Source organism: Bos indicus, chromosome 4, assembly GCF_029378745.1.
Source record: "Bos indicus isolate NIAB-ARS_2022 breed Sahiwal x Tharparkar chromosome 4, NIAB-ARS_B.indTharparkar_mat_pri_1.0, whole genome shotgun sequence".
In the NCBI taxonomy this organism is placed as follows: Eukaryota; Metazoa; Chordata; class Mammalia; order Artiodactyla; family Bovidae; genus Bos; species Bos indicus.
In genome coordinates, this window is record NC_091763.1 from 13,216,741 (window position 1) to 13,232,795 (window position 16,055).

At 38.6% G+C, this 16,055-nt stretch overlaps 1 protein-coding gene across 1 annotated transcript; it reads right to left on the reverse strand.

Annotated features, from left to right (window-relative positions):
* Positions 1–366: 366 nt before the first annotated feature.
* Positions 367–13,609, reverse strand: PDK4 (pyruvate dehydrogenase kinase 4). Its single transcript, XM_019959714.2, has 11 exons — positions 13,244–13,609; positions 12,106–12,247; positions 10,417–10,488; positions 9,490–9,674; positions 9,230–9,316; positions 8,690–8,767; positions 6,845–6,921; positions 4,752–4,850; positions 4,455–4,565; positions 4,059–4,172; positions 367–2,580 (listed from the first exon to the last, which is right to left on the reverse strand). Exons 1-11 carry the CDS (start codon positions 13,356–13,358, stop codon positions 2,437–2,439), a joined length of 1,224 nt encoding a protein of 407 aa, XP_019815273.2. The 5' UTR covers positions 13,359–13,609; the 3' UTR covers positions 367–2,436.
* Between the last annotated feature and the right edge of the window lie 2,446 nt (positions 13,610–16,055).

Consider the following 16,055-nt stretch of genomic DNA (forward strand, 5'->3'; position numbering starts at 1 on the left):
CTAAATTAGGCAATTATTTTGATACTCTACTGTATTTGCAAGTACAGTCACTAAGTGAGACTTTAAAGTAGATTTATCCCAAAAATATAGAGAATACATGCATTACAAAACTGATTATTTAATTTATTCATGTAGATAAACATATATTTTTCTATGTGTTATTGGGGCATAACAAAGAAAGCAAAGGACAATCAGAAATTTCTGGAATGCTATAAGGTGTTTATCTTTCATTTAAAAATTAAGATTTTAAGTTTTTCCAAAACCAATATATAAATGAAGTTTGATGTAAAGTGAGGAAAACTTTTACCTCAAATTCTTCTTAGTATTTTCCATTAATTTAAGAAAAGCACTTTAAAAGATTACATCTATCATTATAATAAAAAATATTTATTATAAAAATTATCACATTTCTTTGTACATAACCTAGACACAAAAACACAATTTATACATTAATAATTTAAGTGGGCCTGAACATTCAGTTTCCATCCACTAGGATCCTAAAGCTCTTCCACGATTTCACAAATACCAATATGGACTATTTCTGTTTTATAGAGCTCCATTTACACATTTGGTGTTACTGAGATACCAACATTTCTTTTTCTCTAGTGTCTTAAAGACAGTTCACAGTATTTGGGTAACTATTAATCAACTGCTTTAATTCTTTTGGTAAACACAAATATTTACATGCAAAAATGTTTAGATTTTTGAAACGTCGAATATTCTATTGCAAATAGTTGTATATAGTCAATAAATGCATGAGCCAGAGTCCCATAATCAAGAAAGTCACCTCCAGGACTTCTGATGATAAAATCTGAAATCCACAGCAAATTGTTTGAGCCTTCTGTGGCCACTACCAGAAGCACCACAACACTAGGCCATGAGAAAATTAAACACAAATGTTAAATCCAACATATAGATGGTACTCATTATTTTATAAAACAGAAAATGCTAGCTGGTTTTTTTTTTTTTTTTTAATATTCCGGTTTCACAAAAGAGTCTATTATCTTGTAAAAGCCTATTATCTTGTAAGAGTGAAAAAACCACTGAAAGAAACCATACTGTTTTGAAAAACACCAATTCATCCTCGTCAATAATTTATCCATGATAATATGGGTCATTTCTTGAAATAATTTATGGGGAATATAGCAAGATGCTTGCCTTCGCCTTCCCTCCATCCTCCTTTTCCATCTTTCTTCTTTCCTTCCTTCTTTCCTTGTGTTTCTTCGTTTCGTCTCCGAGAGGAATGTGCTAGACTGCCCTGTCCACCTGCACATTCCACCTGAACTCCCCCAAAGTGCCATATGCGTACGCTTTACGGCTTTCATGCATTAGCTCTCATTCACAACAATTTAGAAATGAGAGCACCCATCCACAGCGTGAAAACCTCTTACCCGCAGGCTATTTGTTAAAAATACTCCAGGAAGTATTTAAATTCCAATGTTCTTGAACCATTTGTTAATTACAAATTTTTATCAGATGTTAATGGTGGAGTGTAGAGAACATAATTAAATATATAAAAATATATATCTCTTTAAGCCTAGAAAATAGATGCCTTTGGATTTCCACCACTGCAGGGTGGAGAACAGCCCTTCCTACTGAGTTAGATTCTGAATGCCTGATATCTTTCCCTAATACTGGTTTTTCCAATCTACTTCTGTTTCAAAGAAAGGTGAGGTTTTGCTATCACTTTGGCAATTCTTCTCCCCCTCCAACTGCCAACATCCAGAATTCAGTGCACATTTTAAATTCAACCAAGACATATGCACCTTGCAATAAGTGCTCACCTCTTATCTGAGGTGTGAACAGGAAAAGCAACATAGTAAAGGCACTGTATTTATCAGAAGGGGCTTTCTTCCAAGTTTTTATATAGACCCAGGCCTTGGCTGCAACTTTGAATAAAGCGTGTTGGCTCATGTGTCCTCATTCAAAGTAAATGTTATTTTAGTCACTGACTTTTCATGTCTAGAAATGCATGAAATACATGTTTACATACATTTCTAATCATACAGTATAAAATAAGCCCTCATCCTTTGAGTGGCAGGAAAGTACTGCCGTAAATACCAATATCTGATGACATCAATCAGTGGCCTAAAGTATCAGTCGGTTGAAACTGCTAGCCTTCATCTTCCCTTCTCCCTCATTCCCCTTTTTGTTGATGGTAAACAGGCTTATTCCTTCTTCAGGATTTGATACAAACTCATGCTTTATTCTAAGTTAGAAGAATAAAGAGCTGGCCAGCCGTTAGTCCTGCGGTCCTGCACTGTGCTCGCCTGGGTCACAGAAAGGAACTCTCTTCCGGTCACATCAGTGTTCGGATCAAGGAGTTTTTGTTGCTGTTGCTTGTTTTTGAGGAAATGAGAGTTCATGGGCAAACGTTCAGGAAGCAGCCCTGGCACAGACCCACTTTGATCCCTTAGCGTGTCCGCGAGTCCCTCCTCACGCAGCCACTTTTTCCTTCGCCAGGTTCTTTGGTTCCTTGCTTGGGATACACCAGTCTCCAGCCTCGCTGCTCGTCTGATAATGTTTGAAGGCTGATTTGTTAAAGACTGGGAGTTTTTCTATGGACTCAGAAGACAGAGCCTGAAAGAGGGAAAAATCAAACCAGAGAAATTATTCGTTGCGTAATTTGTACCCAAAGTTATTGTTCAAAAGAAACTCAGAGGTAAGCATTCAAACATTCAAATACACTCTTTTAATTAATTTAGTAATAAAAGCACACCAAGAGTCCATGGTATGGTAGGCACTATATGAAAGAAAATTGAAAAATAAATATTATCTATACCCTATAGGGGCTGAAACAGTATATATACAATTATAAATTAAGAGGGCAAGAGGAGAAGAGGGTGGCAGAGGATGAGATGGTTAGATAGCATCACTGACACAGTGGATATGAGTTTGAGCAAACTCTGGGAGATAAGTGAAGGACAGGGAAGCCTGGCGTGCTGCAGTCCATGGGGTCACAAAGAGCCAGACACGACTTAGCGACTGAACAACAAAATAAATTAGGGAACAGTATTTGTGTTCAGTAGTTACACATGCCCCTTATCTGGATATTGCTAGTGTCATGCTGCTGCTGCTGCTAAGTCGCTTCAGTCGTGTCTGACTCTGTGCGACCCCATAGACGGCAGCCCACCAGGCTCCTCCGTCCCTGGGATTCTCCAGGCAAGAATACTGGAGTGGGTTGCCATTTCCTTCTCATAGAGTTGAATAAAAATAGACAAATAGGTTTTCCAGACAAAATGTCTGTATATGTAATAAAGTGAGAGTCCTAACCTGATACTATTGATCTATTAAAGTCTGATACTGTAGATCTATAATACATTAATCTTTTTCAATACATTGAAGACATTTTTACTGTTTAAGAAATGAATACATTAACTATTTCAGGTGTCCTATGACCATGTAGTAAATACTTCCCTTGAGCAAAACAGGAGCCTGGAAGCTTAATGTTTTAGTTGCTAATGACTGTGAATGTATTTTCATTTGAACTAGTTGGCAAATGATTAACCAGAATCAGGACAGTGACCTTAACAAATAAATTGAGGCTGTATCACAAATGGAAAAAACATGTACTGAGTTTTAAAGTTTAAACAGGAAGTGCCAGGCACCCCATTGACAGCTTCTTAGCTGTCAGCTTTCCTCCCCCTGGATTTCTAATAAGGTCAGCTTAAGGTCTTGAGTATCTTGTCTTCTAGGCTGAAACATTATTAGCGTATATGCATTTCCCACAAACCTAAGTAAAACAAAACTACAGCTATTCTCACAGATGTCAAGCTGCCTTGAAAAATTCACGTGAGCATCTCCTCACTCAGAAACTACTGCGTTTCTTGGGAAACCATTTTGCTTCATTGAGGCAGGTAGGGTTGCCTCACTTCCTTTTTGGCATATTACCATACTAAATATTAACCAGTATATTTACACATACCAAACATAAAATGTAATGGCTTGTGGTCAATATTTGTGCTCACTCAGTTTGGGGTATTCACCATGGACCATAGAACTCAGAAGCAATCTTTTCAGAAATATAATTTTTTTTTAATATTGGATTTAAAGTTTACCTTTAAGTAGATGATAGCATCAGTTCCGTATCCTGGCAAAGAGTAGAGATTTAGATCTCCTTGAAAGTACTTGGCGTAGAGACGAGAAATTGGTAAGCCGTAACCAAAACCAGCCTGGAAGGGAAAGATCAGTTACTGACAAAGAAGTGAACACAATCATAGAAATACAAAATGTATTCCCTGATACTGATGTCCTAGAACTTAGACACATATCTTCTGCTTCCAATCGGAAACCCCTTGGATAACTGTTTCTTAGTTGGCTTTATCATTCCTTCTCATATCCCCCATGCCCAGTTTAACTAAACTGATTAACTTGTCTAAATACATCCTTGTAATCCTTCCTCTACATTTAGAACTAGGTGGCTGGGGTGAACTTAGCCATTTAGTTGGTCTTACCAGCGGAGCATTCCGGGAATTATCCATCACAGGCGTTGGTGCAGTGGAGTACGTGTAACTGAAGAGACGGTCAATGACTCTCAGGGGAACACCACCTCCTCTGTCTGAAATCTTAAACAAACAAGTCATCAGAGCTATATGCTAAAAACAATGTATATTTGTCTATACAAAAATGTCTTGTCTTCACCTGGTGTACATGACTTTGATCTGTAGCTCAAAGCAGAGAGCTTTATTATTATTGACTCCTTTTTAAAAATTCTCTTAAGAAGGACTCAAAAGACAAAACAGAATAGTTACCTTAATTGTAAGATCTTCTTTCCCCAAGACAACAATCACCTCAATTGGTGTCAGAGAAGGCCAGTTTTGCTGGTGTTCAACTGTGGCCCTCATTGCATTCTAAAGAAAACAAAACCACAAGGTATTCAATGGCAGAAGGATGAGGGACAATAAATAATTGTTTTTATGTTTAAAATGAAAGCACAGAGGGTAATTCAAAGTTCTTATTTTACTTTTTTAAGTTAGGAGTAAAATAGCTCTGTGAATAGCCATTTATGAATGTGTCATGCAGGATGTATAATGAAAAATATTCATTTATCATGTAATATAGCTCTTGGGAGTAATGTCTAATGGAAAAACAATTCTGCTAGCTGTCAAGTTCTTATTTGTAAGCTTAATTTAAATGTAGAAATTGGTTTTTATAGTCCATTTCCTGGCTCTTTCTTTTCTGACTTTCCATTACATTTTACATCTTAGCACCAAAGACTATTACATAACAAATAAACAGTGAATCATTGAACCAATTTATTGGCTTTTATAAAATTTGATGGGAAAATGCTGTTACTATGTTAAAGGATAGTAAATAATTCTAAATTAAATTTCAATTTGCATTTGATTATCATCTTAACTTTTACCTATGATGGCAAAATAACTATTATGAGTTGAACCATTCAATTTAAAAGTAAATCAAATCAACAAAAAAGAGTCTTTGTCCTTTAACAGAAAGAAACCCAAATAAGTTTTCAGACAGCTAGATGAATTTCATACAAAGTTTGGTTTATTTTACCCATTTTTCTCCTACCCTTCTGTTGGGTTATCTGCTTTCAGGTTTCTATATAACAATGTTAAGTTCTAATCATTAGCTGAAGTGAAATAAAATAGATCACATGCTTGTAGTACAATCAATACCTCATTGCACTAGTATTAGAATAAGTTAGGAAATAGTGGGTTCTCTGAGTTATATCAGAAGCAGATTTCACATTTCTTTTTTTTAAGGCTTCCTCCTCTCCAGGCCAGGAGACTCAGGAACCGTCACAAAGCTTCAAGTGTTTTTCTATCTTTTGGTGTAAGGATAGAGTTTTAGTGTGGGCTTAGAACCTGGGACAGGATTTGATCCTTAGTACCTGACTATCGCAGACCTATAACAGCCACATCCTCTAAGAGCTTGTTAGAAACGCACATTCTCAGGTCCAGGGTATCAGAATCTCTGAGATAGGCAGAAGAACCCATATTTAACAAGGCCTGTGGTAACTGTAATGCAGACTAAAGTCTGAGAAGCACTGTCCTACTGTTTGGGCTTCCAGGTGGCTCTAGTGGTAAAGAACCTGCCTGACAATGCAGGAGATGCCAGAGACGCAGGTTCGAACCTTGCATTGGGAAGATCCCTTGGAGGAGGGTATGGTAACCCACTCCAGTATTCTGGCCTGGAGAATCCCATGGACAGAGGAGCCTGGTGGGCTGCAGTCCATAAAATCACAAAGAGTCGGACAGGACTGAAGTGACTTAGCACACACACACCGTACTGTCCTGCTATGAAAAGTGTGGACCGTGGACCAGCAGCATCAACTGTCAGATTATTAGAAATTCGGAATCTCAGGCCCAATCCCAGACCCACAGCATCTGAATTTTAGCAAAACTCCCAGGTGATGTACATTCACATTAAAGTAGATCACTGAAAGAGCTGACTGTCCTCCGAATATATTCTAGTCATAGACGGGGGCCCTGCCACCTCCAGTAATTCTGGACCTGAATTTCTGGATTTGGAGTTGGACCGGCCATAGGGGTGGGTTAAACAGGCCTCGGTCACTGAAGCATTCACCCTATGACCTTCCTTAATGAATGCATGAATAACTAGTGCTCTGTTGGACACCTGAATATAATGGGAACAGGGAGCGTGACATAGTGGGTCATATTGTACATTCTCAAATACATGTTGATGCTACGAGGAACTGCATGTACCCTTTCAAACATTAACTGTAGCTTCTTTCTGTTAGAACACAGAAGCATGCTTGGGAGAAGAGAGTGAGGCTCCTGTTCAGTAGAGGATGATAAATGAAATAAAAATGTAACCAGTGAACTTTTTTTAAAAATGCAATTATTGTGAAGTGTCTTACCTTGAATAATTCAAAGAGCATATGGTGAAGGTGAGATGGAACATACACAATATGAATTGGTTGGCCTGGAAATTTTACTAGAAAAAAATTAAGCTCATTTAGAATTGGGAAACAAATATTTCATTAAAATATATTGTCATATCTATTTGATTAATATTTTAGATTTGAACAGAATTGGGATACTCCCCATCCTCCTCTAAAATCCTACCTTAGAACCTTCCCTTTCAAACAGTAAACACAGCTGGCTTATTTTCAAAATGTTATTACAGTTGCTTCTTAGTGCTCTATGATTTAATGTTTGCATTTCTGTACAAATACATAAAGCCAGATAAATGTAAAATGAGGATGCTCTAAATTAGATTACATGGATTAGTTATTTCTACTTTCAAAACTTGTGTATTGAACACTTGCAGAGTTAAAATTATATGCATTTTAAGAAATAAGAAAAATAAATGTAAAAGTCTACAATAACATCAAAATTGATGCTAGCAGCAGCAGCTATAATTTTCATATTTTTAATGCATGGGAAAATAACCCATCTGGTTATTCTCGATTTTTGTGAATTAAACATAAAATCCCATAGGCTAACTATGCTTAAATTTCACCAAGAGGCTACAGAAAACAGAAACAAAAACCTCATAATACTCTGAAAAGAAAAATAAAAGTATTATTCTTCAGTGTTTCAGGCCTTGGCAGAGTTTGAAAACAAGGTCTGGCACAATTTCCTCTTTATTTCAGCAAACAGTTCAAGCAGTTTATCTGCAAGTATTATGCAACATTTCTGTTAATGCTGAGAAATATTTTTCAGTCCACTCCTACTTTTAGTTTAGCCATCAGTTCCATTTCCCTTTCCAAAATCCATGAGCTAGGGTACTCTTAATTTGAGCAACTCGATTTAAATTCTCTCCACCAACAAATATTGTTCCTGTATAATGATTACTTGAAAAAGATGTTTTCTTTGAGTGGCAAGGAGAAGGTTATTCCAATTTAAGTGTATGGTCTTGCTTTGAGAAGCAACTATGGGATAAGATAAAAATAGTGCATTGCACTCATCCTGTAATTACTTCAGGCAGTGTGGGAAGCCCTTCTGAAGTATGTTCTGCTTCCAAAACCATGGTGTATACTTACATGAAAAAATTTTTTTTAATTTTTGGTAAAAACATTTAACATGAGATATACCTTAAATATTTAACTATGCAATACAGTGTTGTTAACTATAAGAGTGGTGCTGTAGAGCAGATCTCTAAAACTTATTCATCTTGCATAACTGAAACTGTATACCTACTGAATAGCAGCTCCCCATTTCCCCTCTTCAGCTTCTGGCAACCACCGTTCAACTCTCCACTTCTGTGAGCTTGACGATTTTTGATACCTTATATAAGTGCAGGCACATAGTATTTGTCCTTCTATGACTGGCTTCTTTCTTATAGTACAATTTAAAGTATTTTTGTTTTCAGGTCTGATAAGTAACCTCCTTAGGAATATATCTCCATTACCAAGTGGTTCCTCCTACTCTGCCTGCCTTGTCCCCACATTCTGAACTTAGCAATCTTTCTTTGATCTAGGATACTGGAACTTAGCTGCTGCCCTAAATCCTACATTATCTGCTCAAACCACTCTTCTTTATGAATTGTCTTTAGCAACTGAATATACTCAATTGGAACTTTCCAGTTGAGATAAAGAGAGCCTTGGCTTCAAAAAAAAAAAAAAAAAAGGGTAAAAATTCTAGGCAGGTTCAGAAGGGAAAAAAGGAACACAGAAATTGCTTTGTATATACAGGAAGAAATCATACTGGGAGAAGACTGAATTTTCTACAGATTAAAATATATAGAATTTATAACTTACCATTCACTTGTGTTAGGTTTAATTCTGGAGATGTTAAATAATACTGATCACAAAGCATCTTGGAACACTCAAAGGCATCTGGAATGGAAGTGTGTTTTTCATAATGATTAAGTGAATTTATGCCAAGTAAAATTTTCAAGTGATCATCAGTGTATACACTACCTTTTACCTAAAATAGTCATTAGAGTTCAGGTTTATGTATATTAAAAATACCTTTTTAATATTTTATTGGAAAAAATGACAATGTTTAAGTTATAGCTATTGCTATAGGAATATGTGCACGTCAAAGATCAAATACGATATATGAGAGTGTGGCACATGAGCTACTGATGTTTGGATTTTTTATAATGAATATTTAAATACTTGACTCTCAAAATTCATTACAGAATTTATAAAAACATAAAAGGAATACTCTGAATATGAATTCATTCAGAGAGTCACCTCAACTGACTAGATAGTGTACATTTCAGATAGTGTACATTACTATCAATCAGATAGTGTACATTTTCAATAAGGGAAATGCAGAAACCTACAAATTACCTTGGACCACTGCTGCCACATCACAGTTTGGATCAATGCTTCCAATGAGGCTTGGGTTTCCTGTCTGTAAGTCACCAAATATAAGGACTGTTGAAAAATAAAAACAAAGAGCATCATTATAAAAATCAGGATAATAATGATTAGAACTACCACTGAGAAAGAATGTGACCCACCAAGTAGTGAAGTATCTAGTTAGAGTACAGCTTACATTCTCCACCCATCCCTATATGTATCATGACTGTCGTGATGAGCTAACTTACTGTGCTGGTTCATCAGCATCCGGGTAGAAATACGATTCATGTAAAATCGATCCAGGAAATACTGAAGATTTTGATTGGTGACTGGGTCAACTGTACAGGCATCTTTATATTCTAGGATTCCTTGTGCCATTGTAGGAATTACATCATGGTGTCTATTTCGAACTTTGATGAGAGTATCTACAAAACTAAGCCAAAATACATTTATGGTTAATAGAGGTTCAAGTAAGTTTCATTAATGTATATTTCTTAGATTACTTCAAAGAAGGTTAAAGCTTTTTACAAGTACCCATCTAAACAAATCAAATGATAAAATGTTTGGATGAAGCTTTATTTAATTCTCACTACAGATTCTTTGACTACAGTAGAGGAGACAGTTTCATAAATAGATTTATTTTGCTTTTAGCTTGCATGTGAAAATACCAGGTCTGTGACTGGTGTTTTCATTCTAGTTGTTCACTAAGGCTTCTCTTTTAAAAAATAATAATTAAAAAAATAAGTTAGATTGGAGATGGCTCTAAAATGCCATTGTGAAAGAAACTTCAAATTTCTTGTCAGATTTAGAAAAGAATCTTATAGCTAGAAACTGTCAGTTACTCTGAAAGAAAAATGTTTACCCTCCAGTGACACTGTCATGCGTTAGTATTATGTGATAGGAAGTCCTTCTACAAATCTGATCATGATACTAAATTTATAATAAAAATAGAGTTCCTTTTCCAAAAAATCCTCTACATATTTCATTCTCAGAATCATGTTCCATGCCATTGTTCTCTATTACTTTTAAAAACCAGCAAGCCAAAACTTGTCATTTGTAAGGGGGTAGTTATTTACTATTCAGGACAATACTATAAATTATCCTTTAAGTTCTAAAAAATAATATGATGTTTATAATCAGAATTTTAGACACTTGTCCTAATGCATAACACTTACTCTGATAATGCCTTTTGGTCCTCTGGGCTTTTCTCATGGAATTCCACCAACTCCATCAGGCTCTGCATATACCTACAAAGCAATAGGTGTGTTTTAAGTTTTAAAATGGAATAGTCAGTTACAGGTGGCTGAAAATAGATTGCTTCTTTCAAGAGATTTGAAGAGAGAAAGTATATTTAAAATGAAAACTTTCTTCCAAGACATTTGGAAAACATTATGTCTTAGAAAAAAGAAAACGATTTAACCCTCAACTTAATAACTTAAAATTTTAACTATCCCAGATCACTAGTCAGTTTTCTGTTTTGTTTGTCAGGAGTCTTTATTTTTATAGCAAAATCGTTTAGAAACAACTTTTACGGGAAGGCTTCATGCTTTTTTCCTACTGCGTTCATAGGAGAGTAGAAGTCTTGAAAGCAGCAGTACATACTAGGGATTGAGTCTGTGTTTCAGATTGCAGCTGTTTAATGACTGTATAATACATATATTCCTTAAATCAATAAACAGAGAGCTGTGCAGAAGGTGGGTTAGGGCGAAGGTCTGGTATATATCTGCCTCGGTGAATAACCTGGCTCTGTTCTCCGAAAATCTGCTGCTTTGGGTTATGTACTCTCCCTAACTCAGTGTTTATTTTGAAAAAGAGATCATAACTGAACTGAGTGCTGGCTGTGGGCCAGGCACTGTTCTCGGTGCTTTGTACATGGATTACCTCATTTAATTGCACCCAAATATCCCTTTGAGGCATCATCTTTATTCTCCTCCAAAATAGACGGGGGGAGGGGGTTGAGGCTTAGAGATAATAGAGATACTAACCAAGGATTTTTACAACTAAGAAGGGACAGAGCTGGGATTTGAATCCAGAGGCTGCTTCATTAGTTGGTTTTTAAGCAATGAAGATTAGAGAGTGAGTGAGTGAAAGTTGCTCAGTCATATCTGACTCTTTGCGACCCCATGGACTATACAGTCCATGGAATTCTCCAGGCCAGAATACTGGAATGGGTAGCCTTTCCCTTTTCCAGGGGATCTTCCCAACCCAGGGATCGAACCCAGGTCTCCCGCATTGCAGGCACATTCTTTACCAGCTGAGCCACCAGGGAAGCCCAAGAATACTGGAGTGGGTAGCCTATCCCTTCTCCAGTGGATCTACCCTACCCAGGAATTGAACCGGGGTCTTCTTTACCAAAGCGGTAAAGTTGGTAAAGCCGATTCTTTACCAACTGAGCTATGAGGGAAGCCCCCATCTTTGATGTCTTTTTTTTTATTCAGAATACTCCCAAATTTTTAATTCTAGCCAGACTCTCCACTTAGTTTCTGAATAGTAATAGCCAAATGCCAGCAAGACATTTTAGGCCCTCTCTAAATAGTAGTCATTCCATATCTATTTCTAGGATAGGATTCTTTTTGCAATATCAAACTCTTTTATGATTTAAAACACAAATATGGTAACTGTTGATTATTTTTCATATTTTCTTCTAGAGGTAAAAATTACATTGTGAAAATATCTACTTTATCAGCTTCATAACTGCCCTTAGGATAACTTACCCTAGATTAACAGAAAATTCTTTACATCTTGCTAAGTAGTTAAGGTTCAGACCACCTGTTTTCAAATTAAGATTTTAATACATTGTAAGAATTCATACTCAGATAACTGTTTTAAAACTAGAGACTGTTTCAGAATGGTTCACCACTTACCAGCTCTTAACTAATTGCACTGAAGAGGTATTTACTAGTCGGTCAGGGAGTATATAAATTTCCTTCAGGATATTGGCCAGCCTCACAGGCAACTCTTGTCGCAAAAATGCAAACGAGGTTCTTTCACATGCGTTTTCTGAACCTGCAATAAACAACATTTATTTTTTTCAAAAACATGTACCTAAATTATATATTTGAGTAGCATTAACTATCCACACACACATATATATTACAAAATTTTATTTCACCCTCAATAGTAATTAAGCATCTACTTATAATTCATTAGTAAGCATCTTCTTTATCTTTTTCTTTCTTTTAGAAAAAGTGACCAAATATGAGAATTACTGTTTTCTCTTTTTGATGAGGATTCACTTCCAAGAAGTCATAATATCCCAAGGCTCTTAGTATTTCTAAAAGAGTGCAGGATTCAATCCAACTACAAGGTCGAGAAGACCACATCATTCAGAGTTCTAGATAGGAAGCTGGATTAAGAAGATTGGGGTTGGGAGGGGGGTGGTGGGAGGGGTGGGGAGGAGGATGTCCTGATGTTTACAGACTAGTGATAAATAATAATATATTTAAATGCTTGAAATTTTCTTTATAAGATTTTTCTGCCGAAAGTTTGCAAATATTTTCAGCAGTAATGCAAATATAGAGAAAAATGATAAAGGTAAAGAAACAAAGAAATTTGTTAGGACTACAGAGAGATGAACCCTGTGGAGGGTGGCTAGAGGTTAAAATAGCAATTAATTCAAGCCTACTTAATAATACAAGTAATCCTCTCCAAGAAGTAATATGCGATGAAGGAGGGGATAACGTTTCCTCTTTAGGGAAAAAGGGAAGTTTCACTATTGTTAAATGATGACTGGAGGCAAAAAGTCTTTTGACTGAAAGCTTAGGACCGAAGGAGGAGGGTGAGCTCAGACTATCCGGCAGGCATCAGCGGGGCTGCAAGTGGCCTTGAACTGGACTGTCAGAAAGGAGGCAGATCTAAGAAAAACAGTGTGCTGGCGTCGAGGTTCCAGGGTTCCGCGGGAAAGCGGACCCCGGTTGTTTTAAGTTAACGAGTCCTCCCTATACCGGGTCTGAAAGCTGAGGCAGCTCCCCAGACCCTCCCGGGCCCTACATCCCCTCTCACCGAAGTCCAGCAGCTGCTTCATGGACAGCGGGGACGGGCTGTAGCGCGAGAAATGCTCGACCTCGCGGGGTATCAGGGTACCAGCGCTGCGCATCACGAAGCGTGCCGCCTTCATCTTGATGCCCACCGTCCCGGGCCGGAGTTGGGGCTGGTTTGTGGGGTGAAGGCTGACCTGGGACCGCAGAAGGGGTGGGACGCGTCCGGGCAGGGAGAGCAGGTGGGCCAGCGGCCTCGTGCGCCCCGGCCTGGGCTGAGGTTCCGGGGAGGCGGTGGGGCTTCGCGGTTGAGGAGTCGGCCAGTGAGTCTGCGGAGCCGTAGGTGGCTTGAGACTCAAGTTCGTGTCCTGTCACCTCCCGTCGCCTCCCGAGATTTTATTTGTTTCCCTGCAGGTCCCCCTACTCCCCCGCCCCAACCCTGCACCCGCCCCAGAGGGGAGGAGTCACTGGGACTTGGAGAGCTTCCTGAACTTGGGGCTGCGCCAGTCGGCTCAGATAAAGTACTTTGGGTCCCGCCTCCAGGTCGCGGGGGCCTGGCCCCCAGAGGCTGTCAGGTGTCAGGGGATAGCAGGAAGCCCAAGCGGACGTCAGGAGGTACGGGGGCTCAAGATCAGACCCTTGGGACAGGACTCCGGAGAGCGTGGGCTGGTGGCCAGCCCAGACCCGTCCTTGTTTACCAGAGACGGCTGTCTCAATGTCACGCATTCCTGGCCAGAAACTATTTCCAAGAATCTGCTTTCGGAGACATCATTGGTCCTTGCTCAGAGCGGGCCTTTTACAGTAACTTATCAGCTTTGTCCAAAAGTATGGGCTGCTCTGCTATTGGACAGCGAAGAGAATCAACAGCCTGGAGTTCTTCCTGCGTTTTCTCCATCAGTGAATGGCACAGGTCGGGAACTGAAAGTTCCTTTTGCTGGAACTTGAGGAACAGACCAAAGAACGGGTTATTTTTCCTTGTGGCGATAAAAAAAGCCATCAGTCTGTTTCCTTCCAGTAAAACATTCCCTCCATTAGGCTTAACTCTTTTAATTAAAAACAAGATTCAAAAGGGATTAACTTGTCAATTTGACTCACTTTTCCCCCTTTCCATCAGAGACTGCCACTCTATCCTTCTGTATGAAATGTCCTTTATCCAAATCTTTGCCTAAGACTATTTTACACTAGTAAATGTCCAGCACAACCTATGTGCTACAAGGTATCTTCCCTGATTGCTTCTCCTCACTCCTTCTTCCAAATATGGCTTTTCTCACATTATGACATATTCAGTTCAGTTCACTTCAGTTGCTCAGTTGTGTCCGACTCTTTGTGACCCCATGAATCGCAGCACGACAGGCCTCCCTGTCCATCACCAATTCCCGGAGTTCACCCAGACTCAGGTCCATCAAGTCAGTGGTGCCATCTAGCCATCTCATCCTCTGTCGTCCCCTTCTCCTCCTGCCCCCAATCCCTCCCAGCATCAGAGACTTTTCCAATGAGTCAACTCTTCACATGAGGTGGCCAAAGTATTGGAGTTTCAGCTTTAGCATCATTCCTTCCAAAGAAATCCCAGGGCTGATCTCCTTCAGAATGGACTGGATGGATCTCCTTGCAGTCCAAGAAACTCTCAAGAGTCTTCTCCAACACCACAGTTCAAAAGCATCAATTCTTCAGTGCTCAGCCTTCTTCACAGTCCAACTCTCACATCCATACATGACCACAGGAAAAACCATAGCCTTGACTAGATGGACCTTTGTTGGCAAAGTAATGTCTCTGCTTTTGAATATGCTTATGACATTATATTGTAGCTATTTATTTTCTTATATTTTCCCCTCTCTGAACCCTCTGCCCTACAAGAGGTCAGGTTTGGGACCATGTCTGATGACTCTTTCTGAGTCCTACTTTGCTTTGTTGCTACTCAAGTTCAGTTATGGAAACATGGGAAAGTTCCAAATTGCATCTCCACTTGGAGATAAGTTTTGATACCACTATGATTTATGTCTTTGCATTCTGAATCCTTTTTTACATAATTGCATAGCTCTATGAAACAACAAGAGCGACAAAAATGGTCAAGAAGTCAAAAAACTAAATAAAACTCCTCTGATGAAGCAAGTGAATTTAAGGTAAAAAATCCCTTCTTTTTACTTTAATACATCCTAAGAACAGAAGTAAAAGAAAAGCATACCTTTGCTTTTCTCACCCTGTGTATGGGATCTGGAATAGCAAAGTATTTCAAAGCATTCTACTCTTTAATCTGCAGAGGAAAAGCAATGGAAATGATGGTGTTCATTACAAGCAGGTTTAATTTAGGAGAGCCCCATTGAGCACTTGACCTGGCTTACCCTGCAGGACTCCCATATGTGTGGTGGGGTGATTAAAGATCAGGTGAAGTCATATGATGTTCACAGAGATGGCTAAGGGCTAAATGTGAACTGAGGTCATCACACTTTTGTGTGCGTGTTATCCCAGCCAACAATATTTACCAGGTTGTTCTCACAGTACATTACATTCTTCTCTGTCATTTCTGTATGACAGGAACAGTTGTTTATTGACAACATCCATGGTAACTAGGCTGGAGTAGACAGGTCAAGTTGTGGACCCAGTTGGATAAGATGCCGTGTATTACCGTGATTAGAATGTGACCTGGAAAGAGAGCTGCATTTATATTCTCGGGCTGATCTCAGAACTTGGAGGTGATCCAGTTGCTATAACAGTAAAGGAAAGGGAATTATTGAGGAGCAATGGGTATGGACAGATCTGCCCATTCATTTGAGTAAAGGTAAACATCAGAGGACTATCAGCGGATTTGCTGTTAATGGGCAGGGGGGAGTACCAGAGCT